The 19,455-nt window shown below is 39.3% G+C and overlaps 1 protein-coding gene across 1 annotated transcript; it reads right to left on the minus strand.

Annotated features, from left to right (window-relative positions):
- Positions 1–4,693: 4,693 nt before the first annotated feature.
- On the minus strand, positions 4,694–6,997 carry Rnf11l2 (ring finger protein 11-like 2). The gene has a single exon (XM_006245310.5). The coding sequence runs from the start codon at positions 6,848–6,850 to the stop codon at positions 6,386–6,388; it is 465 nt and encodes a 154-aa protein (XP_006245372.1). The 5' UTR covers positions 6,851–6,997; the 3' UTR covers positions 4,694–6,385.
- Between the last annotated feature and the right edge of the window lie 12,458 nt (positions 6,998–19,455).

Here is a 19,455-nt window from a genome sequence, read left to right on the forward strand (position 1 = left end):
GGCTATTATAAATAAGGCTGCGATGAACATAGTGGAGCACGTGTCTTTTTTATATGTTGGGGCATCTTTTGGATATATGCCCAAGAGAGGTATAGCTGCATCCTCAGGCAGTTCAATGTCCAATTTTCTGAGGAACCTCCAGACTGATTTCCAGAATGGTTTTACCAGTCTGCAACCCCACCAACAATGGAGGAGTGTTCCTCTTTCTCCGCATCCTCGCCAGCATTTGCTGTCACCTGAGTTTTTGATCTTAGCCATTCTCACTGGCATGAGGTGAAACTCAGGGTTGTTTTGATTTGCATTTCCCTTATGACTAAAGATGTTGAACATTTCTTTAGGTGTTTCTCAGCCATTCGGCATTCCTCAGCTGTGAATTGTTTGTTTAGCTCTGAACCCCATTTTTTAATAGGGTCATTTGTCTCCCTGCAGTCTAACTTCTTGAGTTCTTTGTATATTTTGGATATAAGGCCTCTATCTGTTGTAGGATTGGTAAAGATCTTTTCCTAATCTGTTGGTTGCCGTTTTGTGCTAACCACAGTGTCCTTTGCCTTACAGAAGCTTTGCAGTTTTATGAGATCCCATTTCTTGATTCTTGATCTTAGAGCATAAGCCATTGGTGTTTTGTTCAGGAAATTTTTTCCAGTGCCCATGTGTTCCAGATGCTTCCCTAGTTTTTCTTCTATTAGTTTGAGTGTGTCTGGTTTGATGTGGAGGTCCTTGATCCACTTGAACTTAAGCTTTGTACAGGGTGATAAGCATGGATCGATCTGCATTCTTCTAAATGTTGACCTCCAGTTGAACCAGCACCATTTGCTGAAAATGCTACCTTTTTTCCATTGGATGGTTTTGGCTCCTTTGTCAAAAATCAAGTGACCATAGGTGTGTGGGTTCATTTCTGGGTCTTCAATTTTATTCCATTGGTCTATCTGTCTGTCTCTGTACCAATACCATGCAGTTTTTATCACTATTGCTCTGTACTACTGCTTGAGTTCAGGGATAGTGATTCCCCCTGAAGTCCTTTTATTGTTGAGGATAGTTTTAGCTATCCTGGGTTTTTTGTTATTCCAGATGAATTTGCAAATTGTTCTGTCTAACTCTTTGAAGAATTGGATTGGTATTTTGATGGGGATTGCATTGAATCTGTAGATCGCTTTTGGTAAAATGGCCATTTTTACTATATTAATCCTGCCAATCCATGAGCATGGGAGATCTTTCCATCTTCTGACGTCTTCTTCAATTTCTTTCTTCAGTGTCTTGAAGTTCTTATTGTACAGATCTTTTACTTGCTTGGTTAAAGTCACACCGAGGTACTTTATATTATTTGGGTCTATTATGAAGGGTGTCGTTTCCCTAATTTCTTTCTCGGCTTGTTTCTCTTTTGTGTAGAGGAAGGCTACTGATTTATTTGAGTTAATTTTATACCCAGCCACTTTGCTGAAGTTGTTTATCAGCTTTAGTAGTTCTCTGGTGGAACTTTTGGGATCACTTAAATAAACTATCATATCATCTGCAAATAGTGATATTTTGACTTCTTCTTTTCCGATCTGTATCCCCTTGACCTCCTTTTGATATCTGATTGCTCTGGCTAGAACTTCAAGAACTATATTGAATAAGTAGGGAGAGAGTGGGCAGCCTTGTCTAGTCCCTGATTTTAGTGGAATTGCTTCAAGTTTCTCTCCATTTAGTTTAATGTTAGCAACTGGTTTGCTGTATATGGCTTTTAGTATGTTTAGGTATGGGCCTTGAATTCCTATTCTTTCCAGGACTTTTATCATGAAGGGGTGTTGAATTTTGTCAAATGCTTTCTCAGCATCTAATGAAATGATCATGTGGTTTTGTTCTTTCAGTTTGTTTATATAATGGATCACGTTGATGGTTTTCCGTATATTAAACCATCCCTGCATGCCTGGGATGAAGCCTACTTGATCATAATGGATGATTGTTTTGATGTGCTCTTGGATTCGGTTTGCCAGAATTTTATTGAGTATTTTTGCGTCGATATTCATAGGGGAAATTGGTCTGAAGTTCTCTTTCTTTGTTGGGTCTTTGTGTGGTTTAGGTATAAGAGTAATTGTGGCTTCATAGAAGGAATTCGGTAGGGCTCCATCTGTTTCAATTTTGTGCAATAGTTTGGATAATATTGGTAGGAGGTCTTCTATGAAGGTTTGATAGAATTCTGCAGTAAACCCGTCTGGACCTGGGCTCTTTTTGGTTGGGAGACCTTTAATGACTGTTTCGATTTCCTTAGGAGTTATGGGGTTGTTTAACTGGTTTATCTGTTCCTGATTTAACTTCGGTACCTGGTATCTGTCTAGGAAATTGTCCATTTCCTGCAGATTTTCAAGTTTTGTTGAATATAGGCTTTTATAGTAAGATCTGATGATTTTTTGAATTTCCTCTGAATCTGTAGTTATGTCTCCCTTTTCATTTCTGATTTTGTTAATTTGGACACACTCTCTGTGTCCTCTCGTTAGTCTGGCTAAGGGTTTATCTATCTTGTTGATTTTCTCAAAGAACCAACTTTTGGTTCTGTTGATTCTTTCTATGGTCCTTTTTGTTTCTACTTGGTTGATTTCAGCTCTGAGTTTGATTATTTCCTGCCTTCTACTCCTCCTGAGTGTATTTGCTTCTGTTTGTTCTAGAGCTTTTAGGTGTGCTGTCAAGCTGCTGACATATGCTCTTTCCTGTTTCTTTCTGCAGGCACTCAGCGCTACGAGTTTTCTCTTAGCACAGCTTTCATTGTGTCCCATAAGTTTGGATATGTTTTACCTTCATTTTCATTAAATTCTAAAAAGTTTTTAATTTCTTTCTTTATTTCTTCCTTGACCAGGTTATCATTGAGTAGAGCATTGTTCAATTTCCACATATATGTGGGCATTCTTCCCTTATTGTTATTGAAGACCAGTTTTAGGCCGTGGTGGTCTGATAGCATGCATGGGATTATTTCTATCTTTCTGTACCTGTTGAGGCCCGTTTTTTGACCAACTATATGGTCAATTTTGGAGAAAGTACCATGAGGAGCTGAGAAGAAGGTATATCCTTTTGCTTTAGGATAGAATGTTCTATAAATATCCGTTAAGTCCATTTGGCTCATGACTTCTCTTAGTCTGTCTATGTCTCTGTTTAATTTCTGTTTCCATGATCTGTCCATTGATGAGAGTGGGGTGTTGAAATCTCCTACTATTATTGTGTGAGGTGCAATGTGTGTTTTGAGCTTTAGTAAGGTTTCTTTTACATATGTAGGTGCCCTTGTATTTGGGGCATAGATATTTAGGATTGAGAGTTCATCTTGGTGGATTTTTCCTTTGATGAATATGAAGTGTCCTTCCTTATCTTTTTTGATGACTTTTAGTTGAAAATTGATTTTATTTGGTATTAGAATGGCTACTCCAGCTTGCTTCTTCTGACCATTTGCTTGGAAAGTTGTTTTCCAGCCTTCCTTTTTTTTTTTTTTTTTTTTTTAAGTCTTCCAAGACCAATTTAAGAGATTCCTTGTATCAATGTTGTCTTAGGGTTTCCATTGCTGTGAAGAGACACAATGACCAAACAACTCTTATAAACTCTTATAAAGGACACCATTTAATTGGGGCTGGCTTACAGGTTCTGAGGTTCAGTTCATTATCATCATGGTGGGAAGCATGGCAGTGTCCAGGGAGGCATGGCGCTGGAGGAGCTGAGAGTTCTACATCTTGTTCCAAAGGTAAACAGGAGAAATCTGGCTCTTACATGGCTAGGAGGAAGGTCTCAAAGCCCACCCCAACAGTGACACACTTCCTCCAAAGGCCACACCTACTCCAACAAGGCCACACCTCCTAATAGTGCCATTCCCTGGGCCAACCATATTCAAACCACCACAAATGTAAACATAATTTAAAGTATATCCAAGCAGTTCAATTTGTATAAGCTTCTCTTGCACCTTTTCCTTGGTTAGGTTTTCTAAATATTTCAAATTCCAGAGCCATACTGAAACAAATCTTGCCCATTTCTAAATGTTACACCTGCTTTAGGAAACTTTAAAGCTATTCAGTTTCTAAGTGTGTGCTTAAATCATAGGAAATACAATGCCATGAAACTTCCCTACGTTTTAAAAAATGATTTGGGATAAAGTCTGATTCCTTAATATGTAAAGGCTGCCACTAAGGTGACCTGCTTATTTTTCTTGACATACACAGAGAAAAACAGAACAGTAAACACTCTGTGTGGTGTGTGTGTGTGTGTGTGTGTGTGTGTGTGTGTGTGTGTGTAAAAACAACTTAAGTTTATGCATGGGTTTTTTTAAAAAAAGATTTGATATTCTAGGGAACATGTTAACTCTTAACTTAACTCTTAACTTTAAGCACTGATGGCTGTATTATAACTTTTAATAATTTAGTAGATGCTAAAAATTGATGGTTCTTAACATAGTTATGTACAGAATAACGTTAAAAGGAATAGCAATCACCCAAGAGCACTCATTTGAGAGTACTTTTCTGAGACAGAAGGAGTCTGTTGTTGTTGTTGTTGCTAGTGGTGGTGGTGGTGGTATTATTCTTACCAAAGGCTTCAACATGACAGACTGGGAAAAGGATTTTTTACAAATTTTGAGAACCTAGGAAAAAAGTCTGACTGTAATACTTGATGACACATGTGTATAATTAGAAAACATAAGGATTAGAAAAGAATTATCACTAAAAATATGGCACAACTTCAGCTGTTTCCTCCAAATTTACTTTATAATTGGGTGGATATAAATTAATGAACAGAATTTAAGCAAGAGATACATGACCATTTAACAGAACCTGATAATCTAATTTCAGTATTTTCCAAGTTCATCTTTAAGTATTTCCATCATGGGATCCACTGGGAAACTAAGCAAGGTTATGAACACTGAACAATTAATTGACTGAATGTCAATTAACTATTTATGACATAATTTCTTCCATAACGCAATCATGAGGGCCTTCAAGAAGCTTTTGGATGTAAAAACGTGTTAGTCAAGTACTCAACACAATATAAAAGAACATCATTTCTCTCATTTGTAAGGTGGAGTGCTTCTGTTCATCATTTTTAACTACAATGTCACTGAGTAGAAGGAACAAATTACCTCCAGAACATAAGGAAAAATAAACACATGCTAAATGGATAAACATTACATCTTTACTAGACCATTTCTACCTCTAATCCTTCAGACGTGTAGAGATTTAGAGTGTTCTTACATTAATTGCAAGAAAAAGGAGAAGTTCCTTTGAGATCACAACTATGAAGTCATTTGGTTATACAAATCCTGCTGCATTGGTGTGCAAAACATGAAACACATTTACCTGTCCTGTCAGTCACTTAGCGAGACTTAACAGATATACCTTTCTGTGAAACAGACTAGATGTGTTTTTGTAACTTCAATAACCCCAGCACTACAGTAACAAGAGATGCAGTATCCTTTTGCTATGGTTCCAGACGGTGGGGAAAGAGGTCACAGGAAAGAGAATCAAAACTGTTACAGCTGAGAAACTTCTCTAAGTTTCATCATGGTGCCACCTTCATTTTTACATAAGCATGGTGGCATAGTTCAAAGCTCAATAAATCAGAAATATTAATATTTGAATTTCAACTTGACTTTGAATTATCACCATTTTAACAACCAAAACAATAAGACACACAAGGAAGGGGATATCAAATCCACTTTGCTAGCCTTGGTTTCCTGACACATCAACTCATTTTTAATAGAAAAGGGATAGTACATCTCAGTTTGCTCACAAGCTAGGAGATCACTTTGAATTCTGCATTTCCTAACTGCAAACAGAACATAGCACTTACAACAGGTTATAAATAAACTGGTTTTCAAGCATAGAGCCAGCCCCAACGATAATACACTATTTAAAAAGACCTAAGGCAATGAATTCCATTTCCAATGGAACAAAAGAACTGTGCAAACAAGCTTAAAACTACTTTTTGGTGCCAGTGTTATAAAATGTAGCTTTTAATAAAACCTTGACCCAAATGTCAGTAACTTTTCAGAAAAGAATTTGGGTGGGAGAAGAAACTTATTTCATTTAGGAAAAATAACAACTATATCTTTTTCTTAAGCTTCAACACACACGATTTAAACATGTACAGTTGCTGTAACACTTTACACAATTCCTATGTACTGGAGCAAGAACAAGGTCTGATGACAATTATATTTTAAACACTGGGTCAAGGCTTTACATAAAAATACCATCCATCCTACTTTCCCCCTAAGTTTCTAAAATATCACATACTTTCCTCAACATCTGCAGCCATCCAGGAATCTGTAGGAAACTTTTGTGCATGATCTTAATTCCTAATCCCTGGCTCTTTGGGCTCAGTGACAAAAGATCAAAACCACCAAAGCTGATGGTTCACTTGAAGTCAGACGAGACACCCTGGCTCAATTAGTCTCATAGGATGAAAGCAGGGCTGCGTCAACTGGCTCCATGCAGGAGGGGCACGTGAAGGATCTCATCAACCAGTCATCTATACAGTCCAGGTGATAGATGTGCATGCACGGCAGAAATCGAATTGGGTCCCCATAGACAAAGTCCATCATACAGATCACACATTCTCGGATCTTTTTTTCTGATCCATCTCTTCCAGGGTCATACCCTCCTTTAGGCAGATGCTGTATAAGGCCTATTCTCTGAGCTATTCTAATTTGTTCCTCTTCAGTCAGCTGAGTTGCTAGCCGAGCCTGGCTAGGTGTCGGATGATAGACCGGAACAGGAACTTGTTCCTGATATGGCGGCGGTGGCTCCTGATCTGGCTCCGTCCCCTCGCCAAAGCTAGCCCGGTCGGACTGAGACTCGTGAAGCAGGGAGATGTCATCCGAAGTCGGGGATTTGAGGCAATTCCCCATCTTCCGGGGCTGGGGTGTATGCTTGAGATCTGCGCGGTGTCCTCAGAGATTGCTCACACTGTCTGCCGGGTGATGTCTGAAAGCACGAATCTGAATGGATCAGGCAGATGGCTGGGGTGTTTAAATAGCTTCCTTCTCCTTTATCCTTTCAGAATAAAGTCCAAACTCACAACGAGCACGCCCTATTCACCCAACATCACAGCCTAGAGATTATCGGATTGTCTATTTCTTCCCAATCCCACCTCCCTAATTCAAGCCACCCACCCTGCAAACTAACATTTGCAGTAGATTCTCAAAGTCCCTGTATTCATCATTGTGTTTTCCAGCCTTTCACTCTGAGGTAGTGTCTGTCTCTGTCTCTGAGGTGTGTTTCCTGTAGGTAGCAGAATGCAGGGTCCTCGTTGCAGATCCAGTTTGTTAATCTATGTCTTTTTACTGGGGAGTTGAGGCCATTGATATTGAGAGATATTAAGGAATAGTGATTATTTTTTCCTGTTATATTCATATTTGGATGTGAGGTTATGTTTGTGTGCTTTTCTTCTCATTGTTTTGTTGCCAAGACGATTAGTTTCTTGCTTCTTCTAGGGTATAGCTTGCCTCCTTATGTTGGGCTTTACCATTTATTATCCTTTGTAGTGCTGGATTTGTAGAAAGATATTGTGTAAATTTGGTTTTGTCATGGAATATCTTGGTTTCTCCATCTATGTTAATTGAGAGTTTTGCAGGATACAGTAACCGGGGCTGGCATTTGTGTTCTCTTAGGGTCTGTATGACATCAGTCCAGGATCTTCTGGCCTTCATAGTTTCTGGAGAAAAGTCTGGTGTGATTCTGATAGGTCTGCCTTTATATGTTACTTGACCTTTTTCCCTTACTGCTTTTAATATTCTTTCTTTATTTTGTGCGTTTGGTGTTTTGACCATTATGTGACGGGAGGTGTTTCTTTTCTGGTCCAATCTGTTTGGAGTTCTGAGGCTTCTTGTATGCCTATGGGTATCTCTTTTTTTAGGTTAGGGAAGTTTTCTTCTATGATTTTGTTGAAGATATTTACTGGTCCTTTGAGCTGGGAGTCTTCACTCTCTTCTATACCTATTATCCTTAGGTTTGATCTTCTCATTGAGTCCTGGATTTCCTGTATGTTTTGGACCAGTAGCTTTTTCTGCTTTACATTATCTTTGACAGTTGAGTCAATGATTTCTATGGAATCTTCTGCTCCTGAGATTCTCTCTTCCATCTCTTGTATTCTGTTGGTGAAGCTTGTATCTACAGCTCCTTGTCTCTTCTTTTGGTTTTCTATATCCAGGGTTGTTTCCATGTGTTCTTTCTTGATTGCTTCTATTTCCATTTTTAATTCCTTCAACTGTTTGATTGTGTTTTCCTGGAATTCTTTCAGGGATTTTTGTGTCTCCTCTCTATGGGCTTCTATTTGTTTATTTATGTTTTCCTGGAATTCTTTCAGGGATTTTTGCGATTCCTCTCTGTAGGCTTCTACTTGTTCTCTAAGGGAGTTCTTCACGTCTTTCTTGAAGTCCTCCAGCATCATGATCAAATATGATTTTGAAACTAGATCTTGCTTTTCTGGTGTGTTTGGATATTCCATGTTTGTTTTTATGGGAGAATTGGGCTCCGATGGTGCCATGTAGTCTTGGTTTCTGTTGCTTGGGTTCCTGCACTTGCCTCTCGCCATCAGATTATCTCTAGTGTTGCTTTGTTCTGCTATTTCTGACAGTGGCTAGACTGTCCTATAAGCCTGTGTGTCAGGAGTGCTGTAGACCTGTTTTCCTGTTTTCTTTCAGCCAGTTATGGGGACAGAGTGTTCTGCTTTCGGGCGTGTAGTTTTTCCTCTCTACACGTCTTCAGCTGTTCCTGTGGGCCTGTGTCTTGAGTTCACCAGGCAGGTCACTTGCAGCAGAAAAGTTGGTCTTACCTGTGGTCCCAAGGCTCAAGTTTGCTCGCGGGGTGCTGACCATGAGCTCTCTGCGGCGGCAGCAACCAGGAAGATCTGCGCCGCCATTTCCGGGAGCTTCAGTGCACCAGGGTTCCAGATGGCGTTTGGTGTTTTCCTCTGGAATCAGTAATGTGTGCAGTGTGCAGTCTCTTCTGGTTTCCCAGGCGTGTCTGCCTCTCTGAAGGTTTAGTTCTCCCTCCCACGGGATTTGCGTGCAGAGAATTGTTTATCCGGTCTGTTCCTTCAGGTTCCGGCGGTGTCTCCTTGCGTATTTCTTATATACATTTCGAGTGTTATTCCCTTTCCCGGTTTCTGGGCAAACATCCCCCTCCCCCCTCCACTTTCTTATCAGTGTTCCCCTCCCCATCCTCTCCCCATTGCCGCCCTCCCCCCAACAATCTAGTTCACTCGGGGTTCGTTTACTGGATTACTTAATGGTAGTGTTCATCTTTATGGACAAAGATCAGATCATATTTCTATAGCAGAGAAAGCAGGGAGTGCGTGGAGAAGCATGCTAATACATTTGTGAAGAGATCTTAAGTTGTGTTAATCAGGCATAGAACATTAAGACCTATACATGATTTTATGTAAAGATCAGATCATAGAATTCATATCAAAATCACAAAAATTTAAAATTAGAATTAAATAGTGCAATGTAAGTATTTGCTTGAAATGTACAGAGTTCTCATATATAAAGCTAAGATAGGAAAGAAATATCCAGGGGCAATAACTACATCTTTGTTTTTTAAGATGATCATTTGAATGTGACACAAGATACTGTACTGCTAAGGTAGGAAAGTGTTTTCTTTTTAAGATTTATTATATTTATATGAGTACACTGTAGCTATTTTCAGACACACCAGAAGAGGGCATAGAATTCCATTACAGATATTACAGATGGTTGTGAGCCATGTTTTGGTTGCTGAGAATTGAACTCAGGACCTCTGGAAGAGCAGTCAGTGTTCTCAGCCACTGAGCCATCTCTCTAGCCCCAGGAAAAGTGATTTTAATTTGTAGTAAAAGATGTAAAGATAACGCACACCTTTACAAATATTTAAAGGATGTATAGAAAGAAAGATAGAAATCATTAGACCAATTTTGCAATATTTTCACGATGCAAAAAATACAAACAGGAGACTTAATCTAGGAAAAGAAAGTAAGAGTCGCTTTATAAAGAGTTCATTAGGGCTGATGGGGTTAACATCTTATTTCATGGCCTGTATTAATTCTCCTGGTATGTGGCAGAGAGTGATAAACAAATTATTGGGATATATTTCCAACAGCAGGACATGGAAAAACTCATTAGCTTCTTTTGGCCTCAAGCTATCAATGTTTCTACCTGTGATTAATGATCCTTTCCATTTGGCCTCAGCTTTGGAAATACTGCAAGTATTTTTACCTTCTTTTATTTGGGGCATCAAAAGAAAATTCACCATTAAAGGTTAATTTCTCAACCCAAGACATTTCTTTGTCAGCATGTATAGTAAAAAAAAAATCGTTTGCAAGTAGAAGATTTTAAATTAGAATGACTAAAACTTACACGCACTTTGGCAGTTCTAAATCAAATATTAGCTGAGTGTGGTCATATACACCTTTAATCTCAGCACTCAGGGGGTAGAAGCAAGTGAATCTCTGTGAAGTCAAGCCCTGTCTAGTTGTCATAGCAAATTGTAGTCCATCTTAGATTTTTGTCTCAAAATATTTGTATTGTATTCTAAAAGTATATAAGTACATTTTTATATAGTGTGGATTACATATTATATATGTATTACTTATTAAAAAATTTACATATACTAATTTAAGCAGTGTACATCAGCATAGGCATATAGTTATGTAAATAAATATAAAATAGCATGTAACATGTAAGTATATGTGAATAAACATATAGACATAATTATACATGTCAACTGCAAATGCATGCAAATATGTTAAGCAACAGGACCAGGTACCAGGTCACAGGGTCGCATAGTAGGAACATGGGACTTTAATCAGACAGTCCTGTCTCCTGTCTCACTATCCTACTAACTCAGTTTCTCTAAGTCTCATACCCAGTTGGGTTAAGGAAATTGACTATGAATTAGCTAATGTGATGTTGAAGGTAGCAAGTCTAGAACAGAGCCGTCAGTCAATAATGAGAACACACAGTGGCTGGGCTCTCATTTTTCACTGACCTAAATCTCTGGGTTCTTTCTGACGAATTATGCAAGGCTCTAGTTCACATAGCTTGCAGCACTGTCTGATACGACTATCCCATGGGAAACATGGTTGCTCCTTCTGCTGCCTTCTGAGCAGCAACAGGACCTTAACACAGAAGTATAAGTTAGTACATTCAGAGAATTAATGTGGTTGCCCCAAGACTTCACAGAATCGAGGTACTGATGCCTGCAAACCTTATCCTTCTTGGAGATGTGTTTTCTTATGAAGTGTCGATGAGGGAAATGTGTATGGTTTCATAGATTACGCAATGAACACACAAATAATCAAGGGCTATAGAGCATTTTACATTTTTTGCAAAACACTTTCACATTTACAAATCTCCTGTCTTTGGTCTCTCATGCTGATGTGAAGAGGCATTAAGGGATTTTAAAATTAGTTTTCTCATTAAGATAGCGTTTGGCTCTAAAGACCGCATACAGAATCACCCTTGACCTTTTAAAAATATTTTTATAAATATCATTTAAAGGAACTGCATTATTATCTTGCCAGAGCACTATTCATATAAAAGTGATATTTTCTTTAAGCCTATTTATATGATTTATTATATGTATGTGCACGTATATTTTACATTTTAAATATGCTTATAAATTAGTAGGTTTTTCGATGGCCTTTTGAAAACATTCTTAGTTTTATTTACCCTTCCTCTCTCTTTCCTCTATATTATCCTCCTCCTCCCTAGTTATATTCCCCTTCCCATCTTTCTTCTTTCTCCCTGTGTCCCACTGTCACTCTCTCCAGGGCTCCTTCTCCCCTCCTCCTCATGAGGTCCCCTCCTTTCCTGGATCCCAGGGTTATCCTAAGTTACATCACTAAAGCCTGGCTAGTCATCTAGTGAGTCTCAGACCCACAGGTCTCCACTTCGTATGACTGTGATTCTAAGCATGAATAGCCACACCCATTCTTTTTAAACATAGAGTGTTCTGCAGGGTGAGCCTGGGTACTTATGTTTGCAATCACTTTACTGGCGGGCTACTTTCCCCGTCCTTTTCTGTCCTTTTCTTCCCCTTTCAAGGGAATTTTCGAATGCCATTCCCTCTCGTTCTAATATTCTTTCCCATGATAGTCTCAGAAATGTGAAGCCAGCTCAGCTTAGGGAATTTCCTCCCTGTCTTTTAATCTAAATACATAAACGATACTGCTCAAATAAAATCTCCTGAATTATCTTTAAATTCATAATATAATTTTAATACTATAATCCATTGTTGCCATCTCTTTCCAAATTCCCCTTTTAAGTTTTTGGTGAATGCCTCAATGTGCTTCTTTACTGTTTATAGGTCATGCAGATGCCAGAGATTAGAGAAGAAGTCAGAGAGGCTTAGAAGTTATTGCCTTGGTTTCTAGGTTTCAACTGACTCCATTTGAGACAAAGAAAGAAAGGAACAAAGGCCTGGTGAGTCCTTTCTCTCTGTGTGTAACCACAGGGAGTTATGTCTTTGGGACTAAGTTTCCACGAAATGGGAGGTTTAGATGAGGTAGTCCTCAGCTTCCTTCTTCCTGGACTATGAACTCAAAACTGCCACACTCCTCTAGGTCCCACTGAAAGATTTCCTCAGGGATCTTTGAGTTATATAATTTGTACCATTCCTTCCCTTTTCCTACCTATTTCATTGAAGTAATCATTTGAATTGGTAGTTTTGATAGTTAGAGAAATGTAACTGGGGGTAAAATAGCATTAGCTATTAGTCTTATGAGATCCCTTGAATTTATAAACCTGTTTGAGTTCTGTTTAGTGTACATTCCTCCCACTTCTAAAAGCTCTCCACTCGAGCATGGCCGTGGATAAAGCTCTGGGCATGTAAGGGTGAGGACTGAGGTCAAATCCACAGCATCCGTATTAAAACAGCAGCAGCAGCAGCAACAACAACCACATGTGTGGACATGGCAACTTGCCTGTAAAACCAGCCCTCTGAAGGCAGAGGCAAGGGTTTCTGGGGCAAGCCCACTATGAAGATTAGAAGAATCAGTGAGCTCTGGGATCATCAAGATATCCTGTTACGATAAATAAAGAGGAGATTTTACAGATGCCCACACAAGCATATGCACCTGTATGCACATGCAAACACACATACAGGCAGGTATGCACATGCAAACACACATGCAAGCATGTGTGTACATGCAAACACACATACAAGCATGTGTGTACATCTCACAGACATATAGATTCTTTATTTCCAGTTTTTTCTCTCTAATTTTTTCTTGGCAGTTTGAGAAATAGGAATCTTTGTTTACTCTTTCTTGGAGAATTCAATATTTACTGAGATACTTTGCCTATTGATTGGACTTTTGTAAACATCAAATATATTTATTTAAAAATCAAATATCACAAAATTAATTTCTTTCCTATTATCCATCAGTGTGCTTATGACTCCTCCATTGACTTCTTTTGAAAGTTGTAAATTGACAAAACTAATTACTTGGCCATTCTTTGTCAGGTCCTCTTTACTTTGAATCCATCTTTCTACTTTCCTTGCCATTAAGTGAGTTACATTCTAAGTGGGTCATAAATCCTACAGAATGAGAAAACAAAAGTTAAAGCATTAAATGTACATGGAAAGCTATACAGAAAATATTAAATAATTCCAAGATGATCTCAGTATATACATGAATATATCTGAGAATTTACTCCTACATTGCATTCAAGGCCCAGTCTCAAACTTCAAGAGAACAGATGGTTTCTTATGTGTCAACATGAGGGACTGAAAACCTCCTTTGCCTAGTTTAAAAGTATCCCTGTCTTTTCTGAGCAATGCTTTGAATATATGACTTCATTAACACATAAGAAGTGGGGACTTGACTAAGAACTCCACATCCCTCATGGAAAAGAGATGTTATAGGAGCATCATAACTGATCATTGTAATTTAGCAGGAATGAGAAGATATAGAAATACTGTAGGGGTTGGGGATTTAGCTCAGTGGTAGAGCGCTTGCCTAGGAAGCGCAAGGCCCTGGGTTTGGTCCCCAGCTCCGAAAAAAAGAACCAAAAAAAAAAAAAAAGAAATACTGTAAAAATGGAGAATGATGGTGGATGCCCTTGACTTTGAAGAGCTGGAAGATACAGTCATGGATGCAAGACAAGACATGTGAGAGGTACTTGATTTGGACTGGAATCCAGGACACATGAAGACAGTACAAGGACAGCGAGCCACAGTCAAGAATGTGTCATTTACTGTGCATAGAGGTTTCCCTTTCCTCTCTTTTCACCTTTGAGATAAGACAAATTTTAGACTATAGGTATTCAATTGTCTAACTCCTCTCTTTTCGTCTACACTAGGAAAGTGTGAGGGCTGTATGATTATTTCGTTTAGGGACAGGTACAGTAGGGTTGATGTGTAGAGATGTGTCTCTTAGCTAGCACAACTCCATAACACTTAATTACTCCAGTGTCAAGTTTGAGTGGTGAGGCTGTGAAAGGGCCAAAGTCTGAAAGGATATTCTCAAGCAGATACCCTTTTCTTAGGAAACTCCCTCAGGATCCAGTTTATCAAAATTTTATCCTGTGGCATGAACTGAAGCGTGCAATTTCACATTTAGACAAAATGAAAAGCAGGTTAGCCAGCCGCTGTAAGACTCTACTAACAAATAACTATGCAGAGCCTTTCTGAAGAGAGCATAAGAACACACAATAGTAGCTGCTTTCACTAACATCTTCAAATACTTAATATCCCCAACATCCTTCTTCTATCCACTTTCCTTTGAAGATCCTGGGTTTTGGATACAGATTAAAATGTTTTTATGGATTTTAGTTCCCCTCCCCCAAACGTTCTATATCTGATGTTATTTTAGTTAAAGTTTAGATGGCTGTATGAGTTTCAAAGCAATAGTACAGACGTGGGTTTACTGTCAATTTATCTGTGTAGTATTGAAAGGTAATGACAAAAATATATTGCAGACAAACTTGAAGTAATCCTTTTCACTCTGGCCGATGGCCCCCTCATTCCATCTGGGTATATCATGCAAGGCTGTTTTTGCTGCATTTCTCAAAATGGTCCTGTTAAATGAGCCCTTAATATTGTTTGGAAGCTAGTATTAATTGTCCTGGAAAAAATGTGGATTAAATACTTAAATAAAAGTTCATTTGCTAAATGTAACATGAAGGAGTTGCAAAACATGGCACTTGGTTCACATGCACTTGTTCCAAGTAATTGAAATTTGCTAGTGATTATGAAATAAAGCAATTTTTTTCTCTATACTTGAACAAAAGATTTGTGTCCTGCATATGCTTGGAATCTGCTGAAATAGCTGCTTTCCCAACCAGTCTTCCTAACCAAATGAGTCATTTGTTTGCTTCATTTCTTCTTAAGACCTGCGAGGAGGGTTTCCAAGCTGTCCCTCTTGTAGCAGATGGAGTTCTCACAGGAGTCCATCCCTATAGCAACAACAGCTGCACTGCCGCTTAGTGCTCTATGGATTTCTGAATAGCTTGGAAGGCCATTGCCATCTGAAAACCTCTCCTTCTACCATTGTGACCCCTGCTGATACCATTTGGATAATGTCTGGTTTGACCCGAATCTCAGAGGAGACTGCTATCTTCCATGTAACTTAAAGAGAACACTCACCATAAAATTAGAATTCTGTGTGGGAAATAGGTATGCTGTTTTTTTCTAGATTCTTCTTTTAAGTCACATGACCTGAGTATTTGACTTAAGTCATAAACAGTTATCTGGCATAGACAGGTATATACCTCGAACCTCAAGGTTGAGGAAGCTTCATGTTATGTGGCTTATTGGATTATATCTTCCACAAAGGCATGGGCCATGATAGAAGTCTTCTAGGAATTAAGTTCAACAGTGAGTACAGGACAAGGGATAAAACAATCTTGCCACATACCCTCTCAGCTGGCAAATACCTAGTGTAGGCTTTCTAGGTGCTTTTTCAGTAAATTTGTCAGTAGTCTTTCTAATTTCAAACAAGTATTAATACAGCCATAGCACTGGTCATGCATTGCATAAACATGGGTGATGACTCCCGCACTGCAGGTTTAAATGAGGACCCAGCTATACCTCTCCTGGGCATATACCCAAAAGATGTCCCAACATATAACAAGGACACATGCTCCATTATGTTCATAGCAGCCTTATTTATAATAGCCAGAAGCTGGAAAGAACCCAGATGCCCTTCAACAGAGGAATGGATACAGAAAATGTGGTACATCTACAAAATGGATTATTACTCAGCTATCAAAAACAATGACCTTATGAAATTCATAGGCAAATGTTTGGAACTGGAAAATATCATCATGAGTGAGGTAACCCAATCACAGAAAAACACACATGGTATGCTCTCATTGAAAAGTGAATATTAGCCCAAATGCTCGAATTACCCAAGATGCACAGAACACATGAAACTCAAGAAGGGTGACCAACATGCAGATGCTTTACTCCTTCTTTGAAAGAGGAACAAGAATACCCTTAGGAGGGGATAGGGAGGCAAAGATTAAAACAGAGGTAGAAGGAACACCCATTCAGAGCCTGCCCCACATGTGGCCCATACATATACAGCCACCCAATTAGACAAGATGGATGAAGCAAAGAAGTGCAGGCCGACAGGAACCGGATGTAGATCTCTCCTGAGAGACACAGCCAGAATACAGCAAATACATAGGCGAATGCCAGCAGCAAACCACTGAACTGAGAACTGGACCCCTGTTGAAGGAATCAGAGAAAGGACTGGAAGAGCTTGAACCATATGAATAACAATGCCAAGCAACCAGAGCTTCCAGGGACTAAGACACTACCCTGGACTCCAACCTCATAGGTAGCAATGAATCGCCTAGTAAGAGCACCAGTGCGGGTTGGGGATTTAGCTCAGTGGTAGAGCGCTTGCCTAGCAAGCGCAAGGCCCTGGGTTCGGTCCCCAGCTCTGAAAAAAAAAAACAAAAAAAAAAAAAACAAAAAACAAGAGCACCAGTGGAAGGGGAAGCCCTTGGTCCTGCTAAGACTGAGCCCCCAGTGAACATGATTGTTGGGGGGAGGGCAGTAATGGGGGGAGGATGGGGAGGGGAACACTTATGTAGAAGGGGAGGGGTTAGGGGGATGTTGGCCTGGAAACTGGGAAAGGGAATAACAATCAAAATGTAAATAAGAAATACTCAAGTTAATAAAGAAAAAAAATTATGAGGAAAAAAAACAATGAAGGTTTAGTGGGCGTTCTGGTCTACTGGCAGCACCAATATAAAGTTTAAAACTTGGAGGGTATTCTTGTGAGAATAATTTCAGCCGATCAATACATTTGACAAATATTACCATAACGATGAGTCAAGTGTGTGCAGCAATCCTGTCTTGCTACCAAGACATGCTTTCATTTTTTGCTAAAACCACCATTGTGCAGGATCTAGCATCCTCACCTCCTGCTACTCTCAAACTTCCTTGAGCTAGTCTACTGAGACTAGTGGTCACAGAAAATCAATGGAGGAGCAGGGTGTGGTTTTAGGATTGAACATTAATGTTTACAGCCACTGTGGTCTCACTGGGACTTAGATGCATGGGAGAAATAGGTCAGGTGGAAACTTCGAGAAAACCAATTGCTTCTGTTACCAAAAGGCTTTTGCTTACCTACACCAGTAAATTATATATTTAGGGATTTTTGAAAGCTAATTTGTATGTCTTAGCTTAAGCTTCATCCATGCTACAACTGTTCTGCAGTGAAAAGGAGTCTATCCACCAGAGTCCGCACATAATTCTAAACCAACACTTGCTTTGTAGTCTACAGCCTGCATGTCCAGGCTGTCAAAAGGATCATCATTTCCCCCACGGTTTGTGTCAGATAAACACAGCTTTCATGTTGCACACTCAGTACAGTGTGATTGCATGTGGCTGCATTGAGAATTTCTTATTTATAGAGTGGAAACACAGCATCACATGATATCTAAAATGCTACGAGCATCGGGGCTACCTTGGACTCCCTCCAAGGACGTTTGGCACTCTTGGAAGTGCTCACAAAGGTACTCATTATAACAGGGTCTTGTTTGCAGCACAGCTCATGAATGTGGACCTTGTGGATAGTGTTCCAAGGAAGCTTGGTTTTGCAGGGATGCGTCCCCTTGCCAGAGAACTGTGTCTGCTTCCCATACGTGGGTCTCTTATGCTGCCAGCTGTTCGCTGTTATTATCATTTTCAGTCTGCAGCCTGGTACCACTCTCGTGGCTTCCTCTGGGGTGAGAGGGAAGCAGGGACACCTGCTGCAGATCTCAGGCTGTTCCTTCTTGCTATGGCTGCTTCCAATTGCTTTTTTCCTTCTTCTCCCCAATGCTGGGCTTGCAACTTGCTTACAATCTCTGTGTACTTACTTTTTTCTTTTAAGCATTGTCTTTGAAAATTTAGCACATGTGTTTCCATTTTTTGACCCCACTCTTTTCCCTTCTCCTACGAACTCCTCCTATGTCCCCCTACTTCTCAAACTCATGACTTCTTTTCCTTTAATTATTATTGCTACACGCACACACACACACACACACACACACACACACGCACTAACATATGTAAACATATGTATATTTAAGTACAGCCTGCTGAATGCATTTTTTTGTTGCTCTGATGTATATTTGGGACTTACTTCTTGGGATTGGATAACCTACCTCGGGGCTCTATTTTTCTTGTCTCTCCAACCTTCTGTTTGTATCTTCTCACTTTCCCCCAAGTTCTGAGAGTGTGCTGTTTCCTGAGAGCCCCTTTTCCTTCTGTTCTTTCTCCAATCTTCTAACTTATGTGGCCTCTTACCCAGCTGTGCCTTGGACCTTATGGACATGGATTGACTCATGTGTTTCCATCAATCTGTACCCTCATAGCCCTGTTAGCAAGACGATTCTATTCCCACCCACCACTGGGAACGTTTAGACTTTGAGTAATGGAAACAATGACCACCAACTCTAGCAGCACTTTGAATTCCTGTGCTTTGGGGTCCAATTACCATGTGTGCTTACTGTATCATTAGAGCTTGTTTCCCTCAATGAGGGCTTCTTGAATGGGTAACTATATTCATTATTTGGAGTTGCTTTCACTATCATCAACACATTAGTCACCTAAGACTTTTGGGTGAATCAGACAAGAACAACTGGTAGCTGAGAATTTATAGTTATGATCTTTCCAAGATCCTTGAAAAGGATAGATATACTGCTGTTCTTCTTTTTCCTGACTATATTTGTAAATTATAATGTAATGACTCAGTTTCTCAGTCATAAAGATTAGACTTTGTAGGAACAGAAGATTTGGGTCCTTATTGTTCATGTTTATTTAGTTTCATGTACATGATTTGATATGTGATTAAATTAGGAACATATTCCTAACATTTCCTTTAATCTTAACTTGAGAGGATTTTGTGTTGGAGGATCTCTGTCAGCTTTAGAGAATGAACACAAAAAGTCACAAAAAGTGACTATAAGGAAGGGAGAAACAATCTCTTTTTTATAAAGGAACTAAAACGTTCAAGTGCTTTGTATCATTCAGA

Source organism: Rattus norvegicus, chromosome 9 (genome assembly GCF_036323735.1).
Source record: "Rattus norvegicus strain BN/NHsdMcwi chromosome 9, GRCr8, whole genome shotgun sequence".
Lineage (NCBI taxonomy): Eukaryota > Metazoa > Chordata > Mammalia > Rodentia > Muridae > Rattus > Rattus norvegicus.

Excerpts from the sequence above, each read along its gene's own strand:
- Rnf11l2 (XM_006245310.5), bottom strand. The coding sequence starts at position 6,850 with ATGGGGAATTGCCTCAAATCCCCGACTTCGGATGACATCTCCCTGCTT.